Source organism: Harpia harpyja, chromosome 13, assembly GCF_026419915.1.
Source record: "Harpia harpyja isolate bHarHar1 chromosome 13, bHarHar1 primary haplotype, whole genome shotgun sequence".
Taxonomy (NCBI): Eukaryota; Metazoa; Chordata; class Aves; order Accipitriformes; family Accipitridae; genus Harpia; species Harpia harpyja.
The window spans coordinates 26,012,203-26,036,232 of NC_068952.1; the positions used below are offsets into that span (position 1 = coordinate 26,012,203).

General features: G+C 36.4%; 1 protein-coding gene across 14 annotated transcripts in view; it reads right to left on the reverse strand.

Annotated features, from left to right (window-relative positions):
• The window catches only part of BIRC6 (baculoviral IAP repeat containing 6), a 194,093-nt gene that overhangs the window by 134,790 nt on the left and 35,273 nt on the right, over positions 1–24,030 (reverse strand). For 8 of the 14 annotated variants that reach the window (XM_052806221.1, XM_052806228.1, XM_052806223.1 and 5 more), the window contains exons 11-21: positions 19,879–20,028; positions 14,885–15,110; positions 10,321–10,481; positions 7,225–7,356; positions 5,837–5,968; positions 5,376–5,554; positions 4,634–4,770; positions 3,621–3,782; positions 3,379–3,510; positions 3,012–3,109; positions 1,617–1,764 (exon numbers count right to left, since the gene is read on the reverse strand). In XM_052806221.1, coding sequence (XP_052662181.1) covers positions 1,617–1,764; positions 3,012–3,109; positions 3,379–3,510; positions 3,621–3,782; positions 4,634–4,770; positions 5,376–5,554; positions 5,837–5,968; positions 7,225–7,356; positions 10,321–10,481; positions 14,885–15,110; positions 19,879–20,028 — 1,657 coding nt within the window. The remainder of the gene's footprint in view (positions 1–1,616; positions 1,765–3,011; positions 3,110–3,378; positions 3,511–3,620; positions 3,783–4,633; positions 4,771–5,375; positions 5,555–5,836; positions 5,969–7,224; positions 7,357–10,320; positions 10,482–14,884; positions 15,111–19,878; positions 20,029–24,030) is intronic. The other 6 variants (XM_052806220.1, XM_052806224.1, XM_052806232.1 and 3 more) reach the window with 3 other exon arrangements.

Consider the following 24,030-nt stretch of genomic DNA (forward strand, 5'->3'; position numbering starts at 1 on the left):
ATGACAGTATTCTCTTGATCTGTAGACATATAAAGGGAAGGCCAATAAATTCTGTCTAAATCAGTAAACTAAGTCAAGAAATAGTCAGTCCTTGCTAGAGAGAGAGCTATAGTAATCAAATATGGGATTAGACAGATGTGTCTGCTGCTATTATTATCCTAACTATGCGGACACTGAGTTAAAAGAGAGAGCAAATTTAGTTCCAAGAAGAAAATCAGTAAAACACCATCTAGAAACATTCAGAAAACCTAAGCTTGAAGGATCCCAAGAACATGTGCTCACTTCAGAAAGCCTCCCTTGAGATGCAGACAGCTATGTTCTCCACTAAGTGATCTGAAAAGTCACATGTGCCAAACTCAGAAGTGGGCAACTGGAAAGGAAAGAAACTTCTATTTCACATATGCTGTTTAAGGGAGGTACTTGGAAACAATCTATATGAAGGAACAAGTCAATTCTACAGAAAGGTGCCATTCTCATATCAACTAGAATTTTCACATTTTTCTCCTCCATTTGGTTTCTAAAGAAAATTCAACATGAAAATACAAAACCTTTTATTTTTCCAGTTCATTTTGTATATATTTTCAAAATTCTCCATTATCCAGTCACCATTTCTATTGTTGGGATAAATCTTCTAATCAGCTGCAAGGATTGCAGATAGTGAAATAAAGTAACAATTGAGAAGAGGAACGTAGTAGAGAACATGATAAGGATCCAAGTATAACATCTGAGAAGTTTTTATCAAGTATTTTGGGATTATAGTCCTTTTAAAAAAAAATAAATAAAAACAACAACCCAAAACCCACCAAAAATAAACACCCCCCCCCCCCAACTTAGCTTACTAAATTTTCAATTTGATCTCAAGGTCCTGAACAAACCATTACCAAACCTCTTCTACCTTGATCTTGCTTGACTTGGAGGGAAACTCTTGCCCACAAATCACAACTGAAAGAGCTGTCTAACAGCAGCATGTTCCCATCATCGTAATAAGGCTTTCCAAACTGCTGTAAAACTGAACCACTAGAGATTTATTTCCTTTAGGTATAATGTAAATCCAAAGTTAAATGGCCGATAAGTTCAATATGTAAAAGATGCAACATCACAGCCTGAAATGACATTGACATATAATTTATAATAAGAACCTGCATTCCCAGTAAATTACTCCAGGTCTCTACACCTAGAATCTGGCCTTTAGTTGCAATACATTAAATGTATGGTTAGCTTACAGAGAGACTACAATTTTGTGTAGCATTATGCAGAACTGAAATTATTCAGTGTATTTGATTCCCGCCCATACTCAAAATAAGACATGCTTTGTTAATCCTTACACTAAAAGTCATAAATACTAACTTAACAATTGCACAGACTTCAAACATTACATACACATTTGCTGATTTAAAGTGCACTGTAAATTGCAAGATAGCAATTAAATTCACCTTTTACTTTGCACAAGTCAAAACTATTTTCCAGAGCTGTATCAAATTGACCCTTGCTCATAATACGGCAAAATACATCTGTTTTTTTTAAACAGCCAACCTTTTTCAGAACACCAGAGGATGGCGTTAGACAGTTTGTATGTTTGTTTTTATTAAGTTTACAACCACCACATTTATTAGTACCTTGTTTGAAGTAATGCTTCCATAGGTGTTAGGCGATCCTGCAACTGTCGGGACACAGCAGTTAGCAGTGATGCACAAGCTGTACTACATCCTGCCAAATCTTCATCCTTCACATAATTCAGCAATACAAAATACCAATACACAGATCCTGCATTAAAAAAAAAAAAAGTCATTTCAGGTGAAACATGATGTGAATTTTCCACTCGGAAAACATACTTTGAAGCATAATCAATGGAAGTGATAAATGAAGTATCTAATGGTTACTGAATACAGATTAGGAAGCATTCTCCCCCTCCCCTTTTCTTGAGAGACTTCAATTAAGAATCATTCTGTAATCATTAGTTTCCACAAGTACTTCAAATTCTATTATCAGCTAATTCATAATTGAAGAAAAAAAAGGTTCCCAAGACACAGCTTCACACATATGTCTTGCATCGTTTCTGCCTACTGCTTCTACTAAGCACAATAATCAAAATGCTCTTGATACACTAAGGTGCTAGGCTAGGGGTTCCAATCCCTTCAGAGCCAAGCCTTACTCTAGATTCAACTCTTCCTCTCCTCTCACCCTCTGGTTTTGGCTGCTGTCTCCTTATTCTGTATTTGCTGGAGGCACTGTTTACTTACAGATAGTTCTGGGAGCACAGTGCAGTGGTTTTGTACAGAAATACAAACCTCAGCTTCCTCCTCCTCCTCTGCATTCCATACCCTCAATAGCAGTGTGTTAAATGTTTCTACCTGGGTGATAGCACAACAAGCATTTCGGAGTCCAAACTAATTTTCCGGCAAGACTCCTTTGTGCTGCCAAGCTAGATGCAATTCAACAACATCATAGTGTGAAAAACACAAAGCAGGTCTTGCCACCCCAAATACGAGTGCTAAAGTCACCTTCCCTTTCTACCTGGCACTCAAAAGGCTTCAACAAGGTGCTAAGATACCATTGCTCTGCAATGTAGATGAGGAAGGAATTTAATCTCGTTAAAAATTTCCTTTTGGTGCAGAAGTAACCAAAGTGGATTGCTAGTTGGACGTTATTTGGATAGTCAGGCTCCCTGGAATAAATCTCCTCATTTTCAGAAATAACAGACAATCCTGACTCTCACATCAACAGAATCTGTTGTTGCTGAACACCATTGAAAATTCTTGCAAAACTTACTTAAGCTCTCCCAAAAATGTCAGTGCCTTAGCACTCTGTTTTAAGCAATGTGATTTGCTTAAAATTCCATCATCCACAAATGTATACTTCATACTTGGATACCACCTGACCAGATCACTCCAATAAGCGGTTTATACCAACTAAACAATTACCTAATTCTTATTTCACAAGAGAGTCCAACAAAACATGCCAAACAACAAATGTACTGTGTATTTTTATGACAACAAACATCTTATACATACCACCTGTTGCAGCAGCAGGCAAAAGAGGCATATTGTCAAGTAAAGCTTTTAGAAGAACTGATCCAAACCCCTGCTGACTGGGGTCACACCTGCCATTGCTACAAAGAAACATAGACACTTAAACATTTAATGAAGTAATAACAAAACATGAAATCTCCAGAAGATGAAGTTGAGAGACTTATGTTCTTTCCAGTCCATACCCTAACACGTTTTAACTCAACAGATCTTCCAGATCCTTTTGCTTTAAAAATTCAATGTTAAAACAGTAACAAACATGTATATACAATTCAGACTGCATGCAAACCCCCCAAATATATACAAAATATAAATATATAAAAATAAATATATATAAATAATTAGCACTGACCTGATGCATAGTGCAAGAAATCGTGCACATTTGTGAGCTATGCTCCGCCCAGCTTCAAAGAAGCAAACACGTATTATATCAGAGACACATTTACGTGTTTTAGAAAGCAAGCTGTCATTTCCTTCCTTTGTGCTGTAAAAACAGGTGGCATACTTTAGAGAATCATGTAAAACTTTATTTTTTTTTAACAGAGCTGATGCTGAGAAATAGCCATGCTAATTTAAACATAATTTCTCTCTTACCTGCCAGGTCCATTTGAATACACTCCGGCCAGCCAACAAAGCGTGTCTAGTACAAGACTCTGAGCATGTTCTGTAGTCAGACCATCATCTGTCTTCTTGCAAAGAGTGGTGAGCAGCTTCTCATGGAACTCTGAAAACTGTAACATGGCACACCGTTGAACTCTAGGGAGAGGGGGAAGGAAATTAAAAAAAAAAAAAAAAAAAAAAAAAAAGAATTATCCAATATAGCCATTCTCCCATTAAACTGTCCCTCCAGCTTTGTATCCTGTCTTCAGAGCAGCAAAAAAAAGATGCCCAGATGAGAGTAGAGCTAGCACACAAGCATATATGATACTTACCGTGCACACATACTCAATACTCCTATTTTCTGCTCACAGAACTTCCAACATTACTGTATATTCAGTAACCTTCAGGGAATTATTTTTTTTCCTATTAACTTGTCCAGTAACTTCTAAACCTAAACAAACTTTCATCATCTACAACACTTGTTGGCAACCATTTGCCATGCCTCTTTGCAGCCTCTTTGACCTCTTTAAGCCTATTACAGCCAGTGCCACCATTGTGGGGTGGCAGTTGGTAATACAAGTTAAATACTGTATGATTTATATTTAGGTCTGTAGTACCAATCCATAAAGACTTTAACCAGTTTTTTGAGTAACAATTTGTTAGTTAAATTTGATTCTAAACTTTTTGACAAAAATATACTCTCTGCTGTAAGAAACAAGACAACATGTGGAACTAGAAAGGAAAGATGCTTCCTTCAAAAATTTACATTTGCCTTTTCAATTCAGGCAAATAATCACTCAATATACAATTCCATGCATGGTGTTATTCTACAACTTGAACAGCATAGTGCCCTCAAACTCACAATTTACAGGATTTTCCATATAAAATATGTTTATAAACTGACAACTTGAAACAGGGGTTTGACCTGAGCTATTCTGAGAACTAAGTATTTTATGAGAAGTGTAACTAAAGCTAGCATTTTTTAGAATTAAAAAACACCTACTAACCTTTCCTTTGAAATGGAAGTTTTTTTAAATCTTCGAATCGTTACAGAGACTTCTTGAAGTAAGTCACAGCCTCTCAGATTATCTGATTTTCTTGAAGAATTAGTGGCTTCAATTTTGCTAGATGGCTTTTCCTGATTCTTTTAGGGGAAAAAAATAATTCATGAATCAGATTGGTTTTAACTGCTCCATTTGTAAAGCTTGTTCAGTGAAATGCATACAGTTCAGTAAAATCTCTCACTCAGTTTGAGCATTGTACTAAAACCAGACTACTTTTATTCACTGATTTCTTTAATACAGAACATAAAATTTAACAATGTTCTATAATTTATTAGGTTCTAACCATTCTAATAATGTCCACAAGATGTACATCATATCATCCAATCTTACAACTACAACAATCAAGAGTAAAATACACACAGACACACACACACACACACGCAAAAATCTTTGTAAGAGGATGAGGCTTATTGGCTACTAAAAACATTCATGGAAACAGAAGTTTTGAAAACAAGTGCTCAGAATGGGAAAGTGGCAGAACAGACCTTTTCAACTAAACTTGCACAGAAGAAACAACTTAGAGATGTTGAACACTGATTCTTGAAGGTGTTAACACAGTGTCAACTCTTAAAAAAGTAATTTTTAATGGATCTTAATTGTCCTAACACCTGTTTCGTTTTCAGATTACATAAATCATACCAATTCTACAACTTTAACACAGATGTCTTTCTTGGCTCTTCATTACCTTGCCTGCTGCAACTTTTGCCAACAATGAAGCAAGGGAATGGCCCTTGTTAGTCTGAGGTTTTAGAGATGGTATTCTAACAACTGGTCTAATGCCACCATTGCAGATTTCTTCTGCTCCTCTGTCATTCACTGCTTTAACATGAATTAAAAATGAGCGGTACTTGCCACCAGCCATGCCTAAAAGTAGGGAAAAAAAAAAGGGGGGGGGGGGGGAGGAATTTGCATAGTTTACTAGGGCAAGTTGTAAACACATTTCAACTTCACAGACATAGTGTACAAGCAGAGCTCAACTACATTAATTACAGTACTTTAGCATCAGTTTGAAAAGGTAACACACTATTGTTATACAGCAAAATTTGTGAATGTGAAAATAAATACAAACCAAAGTCTGACTACAGAAGTATGAGATGCACTTTAGTCACACATACTTCATGTGAATAGCATAATAAACTGGTTTACCTTTAACAAGCTTTGGACTTGTTAGTGTCAACATTCCAGCATGTCCTGATAGATCAAGTCCAGTAGCCAGCCATACTGGACCACAAAGTATATCTTCCTTGTGTTCCTCCAGAAACGGACACAATCTAAGACCTTAAAAAACATGAGTAACATGGACCTGAATTACTCATAATTAAGTCACAAATTCTGATCATTTGCATGGATTAAAAATACACCACGTCAAACTCTGATCACTAAATACATATAAACTCTGTATCAAAAAATTAACAATTACTTGAGGTTGAGTTCTAGCCATTTTCCAGTGAAATCAATAAATGTAAGTAACAGTTTTCAAAGCATTTTCAGTTATATTATATGGATAATATGTAGGTTGACTGGCTCTCATCAGAGCCACAAAATACACAACTGATAAAATGATGAACCAATATATTTTGATCCACAACTCTCACTGGGTCTTTTCTGAAGCAGGACAGAACTGTTTAAAAAAAACAAAAACAAAAATAAAAACAACCCCGACTAATTTGTTTCTCCTGTGGTATATTGAAATTATCGAAATTATTATTTGCTCATCTGCTGCTTCTTTCTCAGCATGAAACACCTCCTTCCAGCCTTTTTCTTTTATTACGCCTTTGATCCCTCCCCTCATCCTTTCCAACACCTTTCTTGGAGTCATAGAATGTGCTGGGTTGGAAAGGACCTTTAGAGTCATGCTCTAGATAAGCCTGATCACCTGAAAGGTGTAAAGTAAGACTGTTGAAAGGACCATGAAAATGAATCATAGATCTGGAACTGATTCACTCCAACTACCAATTTTTAGTCTGTAGCTCTCCTCACTCAGATCCAATCTGACTGCCTTTCAGAGTGTCTCTAACAGATTTTGTGAAAGAGTAGTGCTTAATAAAAAAGGTTATAAAAACAGGCACAGCAAGTCTGATGTGGCTGAAAGTCAACATGACTAGTTATGAATTCTTTACTAGCTGTCTATTATTTTTCTTGGTTTACAGCAGCAATCTCTACAAAAGCCAGGTATGCAAGGAAAAATTCTATTAAAACTATATAAGGAAACCAAGTAAAATACTGCTGAAACAAGCTAAGAGTTTAAGTTAGAAAGGCGCCATATCAATCTACTTTATTTCTAAATTCAAATAAATACTAATCTGCTTTTAAGCACCAAATCTCTCCAGTAGGTTTTGGGGGGTTTCTTTGGTGTGCTTGTGTTAAACTTTCAGCTCATACAGTAAACATACCAGTGAGAAAGGCAACATTGAAAAGGACTGAGAAATTAGTCTATTTTAAATGGCTGAGAAATTTTTGCACAGAAATTCCCGTGTATTATTAAAAAAAGCAAAAAGCAAGCTCATATTTTAAACAAGATAAATAAAACTTACATTGTGGTTCCTCTACATCCATATACTGCATTTCTTCATTGAATTCAACCAGTCCTGGTTTTCCATTTCTCTCCACTTCAATATTACGAGCTGGAGATAAAGGAAATGTGATCTGTCTATCTACTGCTGCTTCTGGAAATAAAAATATTAGCAAGATTTCATAAACATTGCTTAAGGCTCACAGAAAAAAGAAGCAGTAGTTTTCATAGCAAATTCATCGGCTTTCTGCCCAAACCACTATTTTTAATATAGGAACCACAAATATACAGAGGCATGTTTTTGATATTAGGATTGCAATTGAAGTTGCAGCAGATAGTTAAAAAAATATTTCTTTGAACGACCTGTAAACAGCCTGCTTTGCTTTAACACTACCCAAATTATTTTCTCCTAATAATCAACTGTAGATTACTCCTAAGTAATTAGATTCCAGCATTGAAAGTTTGATAATTTAAACTGAAAATAACTGGATTGCTCCTGGTGAACATCAGACATTATTTTGATAATTCCTAAGTACAGCTCTTTTTTCAATTAAATGGTTGTCATGAATGATAGATGGAGAGGACATGCAAGCAAATGAACAAGAAGCATATACAGTGAATTAACTGCCAGATCAAAAATCTTAGTTCCAAACCAGAAGAATTTTGCCTCTGGCCTTTCTTCCTGTTATTACACACTACCTATTTAACTGGTTCCAGGGTTCCCATCATACAAAAAAAATGACTAAATTCTCCCCTACACATCTTCCTCAGGTCTCATTATCTTAAAGTTTCAGTTCCTTTCTCCCCCTTATGGAAGGGGAGAAGGGAAGCGGGGAGGGGGGCGGGGAGTTAACTGTATTTCAGTCTGAAGATTTTATACATTTTCAAGAGCCACCAAACAATTCTGAATATTACTTCTCCCTGGGATTGGAACATTTTGGTTACTATCTAGCACAGATATAAATTATCTAGGTTTGTCTTCCCTTATAATGAAATCACTAGTACCCTATTACTTCATTCAATAGTGCATACAAAAAAGGCAAATGTCACTAAGGTTCTTTTGCAAAACCAAAGAAATTGAAAAAGGGTAGGAAACAACCACAATGCAATAACATTTGAGAGCATGTTGGTTAGTTGAGGCTCCCCAATCCTACTGAATCAAAAAGAAACAAAGACCTTGCCAAGGTTGCCTCACAGGCGCTCTCATAACCCCCAGCCCTTTCTAAACTGCCTGTGTATACGCTGGCCCTCCACTCCATGCTTTCTCCACCCTATCCATAACAGAAAAAAAGCAAATTCCACTATATTGCATTTAAGGAAGTGAAATGTCACTTTCCGGAAGAGCTCTGTAATGTTTTATGAGCAGTATGGTGTACTGTGAAGAAAGCGAAATGTCACTTTCTGGAAGAGCTCTGTAATGTTTTATGATCAGCATGGTATACTGTGAAGCATCCACAGAAAGCTCTGGCAATCTACTTCATAGCCAAATCAAATGTCTTCAAAGAATTACCAACTCGTGGAACTGTTTGCTCAGAAATATTTAAAACTGAAACATTAAGGAAAAAAAGTTTAGCTTTTCTTCTACTGTTTTGTTTCACAGGTAAAGATTTTCAGATTAATTCTGACATCCAGATCTGCAAATGGACTGAATTCTAAAATTCATGCTGAAAACAAAGCAGGTTCCATTCAGAAAAGCAACACGCACTATCTGTCTTATTTTTTGCTTTGATAGAACAAAATTCTGCTACATGTTAAAATTAAGGTTTTACTTCAAGCATTAAACAAAGGAAGAACCTGCAAGAACACCTGTTGACTGCTGTCCTGCAGTCACAACTAGCACTTCTGTTAAAACTCTTAAACCATCTTGTGTCCTAAAAGAATACGCTTTTCTCCAAGAATATTAGTATGCGAGAATATTTTATTCTTGGATAACCACCAGTTTATAGGATTTCTTTAAAGAGCATCTCCAGCACACTTTTTTCTTGTTAAACACTGGGGGATGCTACAGAGTGAGAAGTTGCATGAAAGCATGTCAATGATCTTTGGATGCCTGCATTCCTTTTTAAAATTTACAGCTCTATTACCCTTGTTTAACTGGGGTGCTCTCACTTAGCATTTAAAAAAATAGAAAAAGACAAAAAAAAGCTTTTATAATCATGCTTGCTATTCTCCCCAACACATTTTATATCCAGCAGCCAATTTAATAATACCCGACAGCAAGATTTCTCTGAAATACTGAGTTCCTAGAAGCTTTTCAAAAAGAGGTTGCCAGATAAAGATAACCAATTAATACCTCAATAAAAGGAAGTGCCACATGTAATACCTTCCATCCCTAGCAGACAGGGCAGCAGGACATGCAATGAACACTCTCACCACAGGAAAATCCCAATGGAGGCACAAACTATTCCACATCAAAGAAGTGACTTTTCAATTTATGCTACCCCCTCACAGGTTCCCCGAGAGCTAGTAAGATGCAGAGTCCAGCTAGGAGTCTCCCCAGGGCAAAAGCATTCATAACTTTGGTCTACCCTGTCAAAGCTGCAAGGAGCAAAAGATGCAATCATACTGCAGCTTTCACATAGTTTAGTTAATGAGCCAGATGATGAGAGAATTCCCAAGGAAACCAGGTTTTATCTACTGCCATGAAAAAAAGCCTTGCTATTTTCTCTTATGCATCCAAGAGGCACTGGCAAATAATTTCCTTCTGTGACTTGGAATAATTTATTATAATTTTTTTAAATATATCACAAACTTAAAAGAGCCCCATTTGTTTCACCAGTCAATCTCTAGGATGATTTACAATGACAGCATTTTTTTTTAATGACTGTAGGATTCAAGCAGTACAGAATAATAATTCAGTTCAACCTTTTTGAACTATGCACTTTTATTTGTATAAAATTCAGGATTTTGAAACTGTTTGCCCAGTTTGTTCCCCCAATTTACATTCAAACATGGTAAGTGAAAACAGACCACGATGCTGAGAAACAGAGTAAAATAGAAATAAGTAAAACCTAAATATTTACACAATTTCAAGCAATTCTTCTAATATATTTCACAGAGAATAATGAGTTTGAGAAAAGAAATAATATTCTGAAAGATACCTTAAGTTCTTTCTTACCATTTACTTTCCCTAAGCCTGGAGCTTTATTTTTCAGTAAAGTCACTTGAATCTGGGGAATATTTGTGATGTTTGAATTCAAAACAAATTTGAAGTCCACATGTCCAACCATACAGGCTTTTGGTAGAACCAGTTCAAAGACATGCTCATCCCAGCTGTTGCTGTCAGGAAAAAAAAGACGACAATGACTCAGTGTTCAGAGAAAATTCAGATCAAGCAGGCAGCATTATCCAGTGCATTCTCCATCTACACACACTTTCTTTAACAAGAAGAAAAACTTATTTTGCATTAGTTGACATCTACATGAATTTCTGAAGTAAAAGTCTTTCAAGCTGCAGTTAACAACACTCATTTTGTGAAAGACACATTAAAAGCCAAATGGTAAGAGAGGGAAAATCAATGTTCAGATAATAGTAACTGTGGAAAGATTCCCTATTACCTTCATTACAGTACTGTTTCAATAATACTATAAATACCAGTTACTCATTTCTAGGAAAAAAGAAATGGGGGGGGGGGGGAAATCACTAAAAAAGTATCAGTGAAGTATATGAAAGCATGATAGTAACTACCTTGCAATCTCTTAAGTTGGCTTTCTCCATTGGTAAGGGTTAAACACTGTCGCTTCCCAGTGGTACAACAGCCACACGCAGGAGACCCAAAATACTAGTCTCAAATTATTTTTTTAAATACATTTAATAATTTATACAGTATGAGAAGTGCTTCTTACCAGATGCACACTCAGAAGCCTGCGCTGTGCAAAATGGGTGCAGCTTTCTTTTAATGAGTCATATTTTCCTTTCGAAGCCAACTTTGGTTTACACTGAAAGTGTAAACTTGACATAATAAATACCTCTCAATGACCAGTTCCATAATTTGATACACTAAGGTTTGCAAAAAATAGTTCAAACCAAAAAGCAATTCTAATAAAACTAATCGTGGGTCAATTGTCACATTTGTATACCTTTCTAAAATAACTGCACTTCCAGATCTTCTCAATTTATCAGTAAATGATTTTTTAAAATGTAGTAACTTTGATAGCCTGTGATTATTTAATTGTATAACTGAGAACATTAAGAAACTGAGTATGCTGCTATAAAAATTGGTTAGATGTTTTTCTAACATCTAAATTACAAAAAGGTATTTTAAATCAAATACGCTACACATCAACTACTGTGCAGAAAACCGTTTTAAAATAGATTAAAGATTGGGACAAATATATTTAATTCTTTGCATTTTTTACAGTAATATCTGTGATGGCCATATCTGTTTCAGGCAAGTATAATACAATTATAACAGATTCCAGGTACACATGAAACGGCACACCAGCTTTCCAGAACAAGCAACATAGAAAAGCAGTGATTTTGGGAGGAAAGGTGGTCAGAAGCAAAAGATGGACAGAAGAGAGCTTGTGGTTATGATTTAAGAAGCCACAGTGAAAAATTTTCAGGTAACTGTACAAATATCTCTTGTAAATAAAATATAATGAAAATTTATCCTACAACTCCAGGGGAAAAAACCCTCTGTTAGCAAATGTAACACTAAAAACTTCAAATCACTCATGCCTTTCCTATGGCTTGGAGAATATGTAGCCCAGTGCAAAACAGGGAGAGGTTTGGAGGTGTTTTTTTTTATGTCTGAGTATTCCTACAGGTGTCATGCAATGCATGGACCCAATGAGACATTCAAAGGAGCAAACCTTCTGAAAGACTCAGTAATATTCTGCTCACCCAGTTTTAGTTAAAGATCTGGTACAAAACGAGAAATTAATAATAAACCAGTCTGCAGTAGTCTTTTGTAGTCTGTATGTTGCATATGACGCAGACTGCCATACTGAATTACGACTGTTAACTTGTCTACCCGAGAAATCTATTTTTGACAGAATTCAGCAGCAGATGCCCCAAAGTTTTAAGCATCTCTCAATAGGCATGTATGGAATAATGACCCTCCATGAAGGTCTCACATTAATCCAACAGTGAAGAGATCATCTTACACCTGTGGCAATGAAGTTCACAATCTAATTCTGTGATGATTGAAAAACTCCACTTTACATGTTTTTTTAATTTCTCATAGATCTGTTTAAATGCATCCTCTTTACTCATGTATAAAGTTTTAAAGAAGCAAAAAAATTAATATACTTCCTTATTATTTTCTCAATATTTTGGCATACACATCCTAAATATCACTCCTCTCTGATAATCTAATGCAAGTTCTTTTAGCAACTTTTCTCACCTTTGAAACCCTTCTAAATCTATAGCACCTTTTAAAAGAAGAATACACAATCAAGACTGTTCTAAATGCAAATATATTGTCATTCTCACAACTACAAAATATTTTTCCAACACACTTCTTCACTCCTTTTCTAGAACATCTCATCAACGTTTGATCTTCCGCTACAACTGAACTTTGAGCTGCAGACCTATTTCCAGAGTTTAAACACTGGAAAGCACATCAGTATGTATCTCTTCCTTCTTTCACATATTTTCAAATATGTCTGCATAAGACTAATACCTAAAATATTTCCTATATAAATTTGAGGAAAAAAACAGGAAACTCAGATGTCACTGCTTTATCAAAGCACATTAGGAATTCATGTACTTTTTTTAAAAGGATTAACCCAATTTAACATTTCAGTTAAATTACCACTGAAGGGGAAAATACTGATATGTAGATAATTCATCAGGTAAACCAGAGTCTGCTTTTTCTGTTTTCTTTGTTACACAGCCTTTTTAAAATAACAAAGTAGAACTGAAAGAGCAGGAATGTAATATAATGCCATTCCCTAAAATAGATTTACAGGATTATCTCCTTCTATCTATTCGAGAAACAAAAGAACTACCTTACCAAATTGCATTACTCATCCATCTAAACCTGTAATCCCACCTCTTTATAGGAATCAGTATGAGACACTCAGAAAGGAGATAAAAGGAATCTCATCTTAAGGACCAACAAAATAATCCGGAAATCAAAGTTTCTTCCCAGATAACTTTTAATTAAGAGCTAATGTTGCTCTCAATCTTAAGATTGCATATTGTACCCTATGAACAAAGGGACTGTAATTTAATTATTTTCATCATGAATCATTTAGCAGCTGTCAAAGATTTCTAGTACTAAACCAAAACTTTTAACTTTACCTCTTTAAATTCCTGTTTTACTTTGCAGCAGGCATGACTCTTTTCCTCTAATGAAACAATATTCATAAGCTAATGTTCCACCTATCAACTTCCAATTAACAGCTATTACCTTCACTGTTTGCTTCCTTATATCTTCATATTGGTAGCTTTTTACTCTTCAACTGTTGCTGAACACACTGGATAATAAATAGTTTTAACTGGAAGTTATTTTGCAAGGAACCACCTCCTTTCTACTTGTTACATAGAGAATATTTTACTTACACAAAGCAAAACAACAAGATAAAGGTTTTCAAGCCTATAACACACTGCAAGTTTTTATCCGTAGCTTATGAACATTTAATTAAAGCAAGTTCTGCTCACGTTAGGTGTCGGCCCCAGAAATGCCTGCAACTATTACCTTCCAGACCTGTTTTCCTACCTGGAATACTTCATTATCACATGCTAGCTTTCACTTATTTATATGACAAGCTTTTTTCCCCCCCACATATGATCTCTAGCTCCCCTAGCATCCTTCAGCTACTTCATTGTTTCCACTGGATGGGCATTTAGATTCTACATTGCTATCCGAATCTTATACGTCAGCAGGACAGATGTGTGACAGCCTGACCCAAAAGAACCTGTAATGCCTTATTACACATGTCCCTTAATAAAACACACAACAACTTACATCTGTATTCTGTTTCTCCAAGCATTTTTGAGAAAAAACTATGCGAAGCTACTGCAGGTGGGTTTTAAGCCACTCTTCAAGGAGACTGCAACACTGCTATTCTAGTCTTTAGGATCCCAGAGGAATTCTAACTTCTCATGCCACATGTAAAAAACTAAGAAGTACTACACATACCATGTCGGTGCAGTTCATTTCAATGAAAATATTGCCTAAATTTTAGCACAGCTAGGGCTCTATACTGGCTTAAGTAAATGTCTCACATATAAAGATTTAACTTGACATAAACAGACATAAATCCAGGTTCTATCTTCACATTTTAAAATAATATGACTCCATTTAGGACAACTAATTAGTCATACTGGCACCAGCAGCTTGCATTTTCCAATTTAAAAATGTACCATGAATGTGTGTATGCATAAGAAGGGTGAATGAGACTTTTATAGAAACAATCAAGAATATCTACAATTCTGGTAAATATGCTTGTCTAATTATATAATGAAATGGCAACATTTGGCCAACAAAAATACACAAATTCAAAACTTGATTTTTCAATTTGTTTCAAGGTGTACTAAACCGACTCTGGCAGTCTCACAAAGACCTATAACGCAAACTACCAAATAGGGATTATAATCTTTGAAAGTACATGTTCTTAAACTGGCACACTACTTAAAAACAATTAAATTGTATGCAATTTGCGATTACACCAGCTATACGAACTAGTTAAGCAACACACACATGATTCTTTCTGCACCATTACCCTACCTACCTGTCTGTCTGTAGCTTCCAAGTTCGAGTGTGCTGAGCTGCATCCCCATGGTGCTGCTGGTGCAAATGCTGAGGATGACGCCTTTGCTGCTGCTCTTGCTGGACTTCTACCCAACAGGGAGGGACAGTGGCTGAAAACCGTGGTGTCAAGGTCTCAAAACGGGTCAGTTCCACAAGGGATGTCAGTGTTTCAAGGGAAAATGGCTGGTCCACCAAAAGATCAACTCCTGAATAATTACAGAACATACATTAATTACTACACAGATATTTTTTCCAGAACAACCTATAAACAGTTTGAAATATATCCAAATTGCTATAGGTAAAATTAACTACACGTTATATGAAGTTTCTAACACTCCCCCCCAAAAAACCCCGAACAAAAAACCCCTCAAACAAAAAAATGACAACAACAACAAAAATAAAAAACAAACACAAGCAACCAAACAACCCTAGCCTTGAAACCAGAATCCTTTGAAGGCAGCTCATTTGGAATCAATTTTCTAAGTACTGAGCACTCTGAGCATGCTGTCTGGGATTCAACCAGAAGCATTGGGGAAAAGTAATTAGCCAGCTATACTTTGATGATGTAAAGCTGATTAAAACATTTTTTTAATACCACTGTTGACTCAGATTAAAAAAAAACATGGAAGTTTTATATTTCATGAAAACAGACATATGGAATTACTATGCAATTGTAACATTTTAATCACTGTTTAAAACATTACTTTGGCACTTGCTTATCAATATAGACTTGTTTTATGGTGGATTACTAGAATGTTTTGGAAGGCTCCCAATTTAGCTTAAAAGAGAGGTAAGTGAAAAACAAACGTGCTTTACATAATGCACTTAAAAGACACTGGGCCTAGACAAGTATTTTGTCTTCTTGACTTCATATTGAAGTCTTGTTCTGAGGAAACAAGGATATTAATTGAAGTAGTACTGAAAATTAAAATATCCCAGGGAGACAAACACCTAAAGAAACATTACAAAAGAACTCTAAAAATAACCAGGTTTCCTCAGACAAAAAAAAAAAAAAAATTGAAAAACTGAGGGAAAATAAGATATGCACAATGTTAATTTTCTTCTATTTCAAGCATGTTCTCTTAAAAATGCATTTTTGAGAAAATCTTTTACTTGTAAATAAATGATGGTTTTCAAAAGGAGAAAGTTTGCTACCTGACAACTACTGTCACCACCCCAGGAGACAAAAAAAAACCAAACCCCAAACCCCACCAACACAAATACTACTCCCCCAGCAAAGTCTGAACCTAGAGACTATCTTGCAAAGCAAGCCTGGTTGAAAACGGAATAATAACAAGATTTCATCCTTCAGCTTCAAAGTAGAAAGGCACATGCAATTCTTCCTGACAAGTGGAGAAGCTCAAGACGAGATACCCAGAGTCAGGCAAAAAAGTCACTCTAATTGCAACAACCAGAGTTTTCTACTTTTCACCCTAGGAGGCAGGAAAATGCTGGAGAGATTAGAGATCAGAAACACTTTAGAAATTTTATTTCAATAATAAACGCCTTCATTTTTTTTACTGACAAATGTGAACCTCATTAGCTAGATGACACTGCAAAGAGAAGTGAGATCATAGCTCAAACTGTGCAACAACTCTATCTTTGAGTAGACTGGATTTTTTCTGCTTCATTCTCCCTCCCCCTTCAACAAAAACAATTACAAATTCAGAGCATTCAGAGTAACCAGATGTAATGTGGTATCAACCCCTAAAATTGAAAAATGAAGGACTTGGCTTTCCAGTGCTGTCAAGTATACTTGGGTTCTTTTGCAAAATTACATGATTTTTGTTATACTGTAATAGTGAGTTACGACAAGCTGAAGTTCTAATAGCAAACTTTTAATAGAAAAAAAGGTTTTAAACTGGTCAGGAAAACTAATATTCTTTTTCAATTTACTTCTGAAAAAATTATTTTGGATCACTTTACCACAAAAAACCCTCCACTCCTTAAAAGGAAATAACAATTTTAACCTAATGTAGGATTTACAACTCAGTAAGGTTAACGTATTTCCTTCTAAAACAATACAATTTAAAATGCATCCAAGTAGTAAATGCAAGCTAGAAAATAAAATTTAAGGAATACATTCCAGAATGCCAACAACGGAGAAAAATAAACACACGAACAAAACCCACAACGAATATGAACAATATATGGACAAAAGCTTGTGCTTGTTGCTGTGGTTTCTATGCTGACTACAGCATCATTTAGCTGCAGTTTCAGAAACACCAAAGTGATTTCATAAAAACACCCTGCTGCTGCCTGCCATCAGCTGTGAACAAGATATATAGATCAAGACCTCATGCTCAGTCAGATCCGCCTAGGAGTTCATTTCCCTAAACAGAAAGCTTTCTGTTGAGTTATGTCTCTGTCTGAAAAACATGCTAAGACAAAAGTAGAAGAAAACGTTTTTTCTGCTGTTCACTACTTTGATTAAAAGAGAAGCAATGCTGATGTTATAAATCTTGGGGGCAATATCTGATCATGATCCATGCACATGCTGACAGCTTCATTACTTAGAAAATGTTTACACAGTCCTAGCAATCATTCGCACATTATATGCTAAGAATCCAGTATTCTTGACTTTAGTATCCTTAACCCGGATAGTTCAGACTAAGAGCTCTGCAACTACCATTTGGTTTCAACTCTTCGCCCCAGCCCCCTCATTTCAGCACTGGCTTCCTGTGACTATTAAGCTTCTCTCACAGCTTTTAGTGGCTCAGTTTGATGCCACAGCAGAACAGCAGTCAATTTATCTGATCATTACTGTGTATCCAACAACTCTTTGAAACCATTACAGACCAAGATCAAGCAATACTACACTCTCTGAATTATATGACTACTTAAAGGAGGACCTGCCACTTGTGGACAATCTAAAGATACAGCTACTTTGAAGTCTATACGTAAATCCCTTTCTTATTCCAATAAGCCATATTCAAGCCTATACTGAAGGCTGCATGGGGAGAACAAGAATAAAAACAAGAAAAATTTGCCCATTAAAGCGGTGTCAGAATTTAAACAGTAATGATCAATCTGATTCATTAGGTTAGTCAAAGTTACCATTTGATTGGAAGTCACTTAAATCTGCTGCTAAGCTACTGTACAGGGAATGCATCTATTGAAGCAGATCTATGTCCTGGATATTCGTATTTTCTTTATTGCTTTATTTGCCATTAGCAGAAGTAGTAAGGTGAAGAATAAAGCCACAGAGTTCCTTCCCTCACATACATACACTGGTTTATTACCTAGCGTTTTTCAAACTTCAGGAGTTTCGTGAAAAAGAGGAGGAACAGGAGAAATTCAGTCCTCAAAGCAGAAAGGACGATGGCAACTGCTATACTGCTGCTTACAGATAATCTTATGACAAACAGCATCTTTTCCTTCCCTCTTGATCGCTTCTTGTGAAGTAAAATCAGGGGTCATACAAACACAGCACAACACAACTTAAAGTGTTACAAGACTGACAGCAAGCAGGGATTTGGGGAGAAAGACAGCAAGTAGCCTGTTGACAACAAAGATGCCATAACCCAAACCGGTCCCTGTACTGCCACTCAGTCCTCTCCCAGCTTTTTTTGTCCTCTGCAGCTGCAGGCAAAGACATCCCCCACCACACACATGCACACACAAAATTAACATCACTTCTCTGAAATAGCCATAGGTATATCAATGATTTCCATTGTATCATTGCTTTATCTTCACGCTTTATATTATTTATTCTTGTATTTTATATTCTAGGTCATTTATTCCCAGTATATCCCTCTTTCTGTCACAACAGACATGACCAAAACCTCCAAACACCAACCCAGCTAAAATCATTATGCTTTGTGTCTCTATCTTCAACAATTGCAGGTTAAAACAAAATGAAAGTCATGATAGTTTTACAGCTCTCTCATAAACTTTAAAACCCAAAGCAAGACTATACATATATATATATATATGCACTTTTAAAACCTCGGCATGACTCAAATCTTCCTCAGGCTTAACCAGCAAAATTAGATTTGTTGTTAAGTTTTATTAGCAAGTTATCTACACTAAAGCATCTTTAATGAGGGCTGAGAAAAGATTGAGAGGCCCACAAAGGAGGTCCCGTAACCTGCATACTCACTGTAACTCCTGCATACACACGCAGGAGGAGCCCCCTCACATTTTTCCCCTTCTTCCTGACTACAAAAGGAACAACCCTCTCACTCAACTCCTTATTTTACGTAAGTGGGCCAGGATACTACAAAACGCAGCAGACTGGTGGCAGGACTGGTATATGAGAACTACAGTAAAGACAAGACCTAAATATGATGTTTAGGGTAAAAATAGAATTTGGACAATCAGAAAATTATTTCTTGCTGTCCAAGGGCTGACAACCTTTCCAGGAAGGAAACTAGTAGGTAAATGACAGCAGTATTTGAGCATAGCTCAACACAGACAAACTGCTAAAAAAAAAAAAAAAATCCAAGAGTTCACATCAAAAGCTTGATTTATCAACAGCAGCTGCACTGCTTGAAGTATAAAAAGCATCAATTTCACTGTGTGCAACAATACCTGTTGAATACATGTTTTGTACAGTTTTATCAAGTAGAGCTGTACAGCTTCTGCATGAAACTTTAAGGCAATTTTACATAACGAACATATGATTTTAATTCCAAATAAAGTGCTCAAGCCTATTTAAACCATGAGGGAAGCTCAGTGCCTGCACAATTACCTGGTTTTCCCTGTCTGCCACACTTAAATAAAATGCAGAGATCAGAAAAACCAATCAGTTATACAAAAGTGGTTTGTTTTTTTTTAAATCAGGAACTGCTCAAGTGTTGTGCTTGTACATAACCAGTGATAGACATATAGCAACTACATAACTCCAGCTTTGGGCAGCAAAAAAGTATAAAGTAGTATATTATTAAATAACTTAAAATCATCTTAATATGCAACTTCCAAAAATTACAAAAGCATTTTTACTTATGATACATTTAAACACGTGCAATTTACCTGTAATGCCTGGACTAGAAGGGTTAGATAAGGGCTTGGTGCCTTCTGATGACTGTTCTACACTTTTGGAAAGGGATCCATCTACAAGTATATCAGCTTCATCTATGTCATCACAGGTCCCTCCAATCTGAAGGAAATGAAGTTCTCCACCTAAAATCATCACAGACAACAAAAAAAGAAAGTTTAGACAGGCATACAGCTAAACTCAACTCACAAGACAGGCTTGCAGTTAAAGTGCTACACAATTATGAGAATAATTATGCAAGACCTGAAACCAGTAAGATTACACAGGAATACTCATTTTGCTTTACTACTACAAATTTTTTCAGAGTAAATGCAAAACAGAACTACGAGAAAACTGACTAAAGTTGTGAATGGCATCAAAGGAAAATAAAAAATATTAGGGGGGAGGGGGGTTAAAAGGTAATTAACTAAGGAAACCTTAATAGAAACCCAAATTCATAACCATTATGACACTTTCCATAATCCAAATTATGTTTTTAAACAGAAAATATTCCATCATGTCAGCTGAAGGCCTACACTACCTCATTTGTACAGGCTGCATAAATTCCCTTTTAAAGTTCAATATTTGAGAACTGAAGAATCACTTCCTCACTGAACTCTCCTAAGGGGCTCTTCACAGTATTTCATCAAACCAGGAATTACAGCACTGATCAGGTCAACAGTCAAAAGAGCAAGTCCAAAATTTTCAACGGACACAATGTTTTGATGGAAGCTTGAAATCATTCAAGGAAGTTGCCCATCATTCACATCATTTACAGAGAAGTCACTGAGAGGGAATGCTCAATTTTACATAAGGCTGGGGACAGGGGAAAGGCTGTTAACAGTTTCAGAAGTTACAAAAATAGTAATCAGTAGGATTTAAATAGAGAGGAAAATCCTAGGGTAGGCCTTCCTTAGTTTTTCTGAAAATTGATTACAGACTGTCCTTCAGCATCTGACTAATGTTATGACAAACACTGTTATGCAAATTATCAAGGTAATCTGAAACAAACCAACCTGAGATAATATACGTAATAAAAACCCAAGATAAAAGCATAATCAGCAGGTACATGTTCTGAACTGTGAGGGGAGCGAAACAGAGCGATAGAGAGGCGCAGCGAGGCAGAGAGCAAGCTTGTGAGAGGCACAGAGAGAAGACGTCAGAGGCACAGAGAGAGCTCGTACAGGTGTTTTTCTGGATCTCAATAAGAAAGGCACAACAACAAATGGCTTAATAAAATAGCTGTGTTAGCAAGACAGAATAAAAAGAGGAAAATAATAGCTCAAATGACCAAAAAGGAAGAACCTCTCCATGGACAGGATCTGTGCAGTGTGCCATGGGAAAATCCACACAGGGTCTGGGTGATGCTGCATGAAAGCAGGACTCCCAGCATCTGAAGGGATGTGAGATTTTCTCACTGTCTATATTTCTCTTTTTATTCTATCTTATTGAAACAGCTATTTCATTAAGCCATTTGCTGGTGGGACCTGTCCCACTGAGATCCAGTAAGAAGCCTGTACTGCCCCTCTCTCAGCCCCAACCTACCCCACCCTGGTGCAGAACAGTATATCCCAAATAGATCCCAAGAGTGGAGAGGAAAAAAAAATAATTCTAGCAAATAACACTTATAATGAATGTCCTTGAAATTAAACAGCTCACAAATGAACAATTTTCCTCAGAAAGAATTAGGGACACATTAAAAGACACAGACCTTGACAGCTTCATTTGGTAATAAGCCAAACGTCAGTTTGTTTCCTGTTCTGTTTACTGCCCAAAGATCAATGATCAGAATGATCTCAGTGATCAAAACCAGATAATCTGTCCTGGAAATAAAGTACACCTTCATGCAATGGAAGTTCAACATACTGACTTGCACCATCTGCCAGTTTTATGGCTTACAGCAGGAGAAATGCTGAAGAACTTCAGAAAGCTGCAGGTTTTTCTAAAGGAAAGTTATGCCAAGGTCTCACTTATTCTGTAGATGGTTGGGTAGGGTTTGGTCTTAAAGAAACAAAACCTTGGTTCTCAAACCAAGTTTCCGAGTTTCTGTCACTAATCAACGGCAGCAAAAATTGCCCTTACCATTTTATCTATATTACAAGAGGAAGAGAGAGTCACAATCCCTGCATTCCTGAAAACTCCAACACTTTTCCAAGAATTTTGTGCTAAACTTGAGATATCTCACTTCCTCATGTTTTTAAAAAAGCTTCTGGGAAGAAGTTTATCGAGAACTTCAGTTATACACTATCAGCCTACAAAATTTTTAGTGCTTATGCATGCTTTCCAAAACCCTGCAGGTGGCTTTGCTTCCGTATCACAAAGGATGCATTTGTTCTCCTAGAACATCCAAAGACAACCTTCTGATGATGTACGCTTAATTATTAATTTCAAAGACACCATAGTTACTATAGTAAAGTGCCACCAAAAAAAAATCTGTGCAAAAGTCAATGCTGCCTTTTTTTTTTTTTTTTTTTTTTTTGCATTACTACTGGCTTATGGTATGCACTACTATGCTGAAACAATGACTCATCTGGTGCTTTCTAATGCTAGCCAGGTAGCAAACATTGTAAGTAATAGTTTATCGGAAAACTCCTCTGCTTGCATCACTTTGACAGAGGCAATAAATGCTTCTGTTGCACTACCAAGAAAATATGAAAGCTGACACTGACTTACTCAGTGATCACAAAGGAGGATAAATTGGAAACCAGCATCAATATACTTCCTGAAAATAACAGGTAACACGTTCAAAACATTGTTAATTTAATTCTGAATTGTATTTAAAATCCGTAATTTGCTTGGACATGAGAACCTGGTGGGTTATATACAACAGAACATAAGAATCATAAATCCATCCAAATAAATCCCAACCTTCCTTCTGGGAAAACAGTTATCAGTTCCAGGAAAGCAGCATTGGCACAATTTAGAGAACATGTCAGAGACCAGGCCACTGCAGTCAAAGCCAATCTGCTGACATGTTCAGTATCCTGAACATATCCTGCACTCTGGCAGGAGTCTGGAATAGTGACACAACTGTCGATAGCAAATAACAACACAAGGGCATAGTTGAACAATACCTGAATAGTTAAAGGAATTAAGAAAAGAAAGCCATACCACAGGAAACTATCCAGTAAACAACTTATAGTCCTCCTCATCTTACCGCTGGCCTGTAGAGAAAGGGTAGCTCTAAACATACTAGTTCAGAACACTTGAAAAATGTCCTCAAGAAAGCTTCCCCAAAACCTCACTCCAACAGAATTTACGCTACTCTTGGAGATTTCAGCTGTAAAATTACATGCCAGCTTATGAAAAAATAGAATGCAATTGAATAGGGACAAGTGAAAGTTACTATGCCTAGCAAGAAATAATTAAATACACTATTACGGGATGAAGAAAAATCAGCTAGCCAGCAGTTCTGTAAAAGAGGGTCTCATAAGTCAGAAGATAAACCTGATTCAATTTCCTGCTCAAAAGTGCAAACATCCCACTACGTATACGCACACATGGTATGTACAGACTGCAGAGCTGCTAAGGAATTCTTCTGTTCCATTCAAAGACATCTCTAGGATTACTGTGCCTGATTTTGGGTATCTCACCAAGAAACATGTGGACTGAGTTGAGCAGGTCTTTTGGGAGGAGAGAGTAAGGGGCTGTTCTCTTTCAATACCCCTGAGGAAAGTTTAAAAGAATTGAAGATATTCAGCTTAAGAAAATAAATGGTTCGAGGAGGACAGTACCCAAAGAAACTCTGTCTTCCCCTCCTTTTTTGAGGCAATCTCTTTGCCATGTTCATAAAATATAGTAATGACTCCAATCAGCAAAGATGATACCAGCTAAACACTAGGGGAAGAAAAAAAAAAAAAATCATCATCAAGCAAGCAGTAGAAGAAATTCCATGAGTAGGCTGTTAAATCTGCATGTTGAAGATCTTCGAAAACAGGCTGATCAGTACTCTGCTTCTGAATGGGTAAGTGAAATTGATCCTGACTTGAAGATGATCTCTTAGCATCACTATCAACACTAATTCTGATGTGGAAAAAACTTGACCTCTCCCCAGTCCCATTAGACCCCATTGCCTATGAAGGCAGAAAATTCAAAACACTAAATTGATTCCTGAACTTCAAATGCACCAGCACACAAGGCTGACAAAG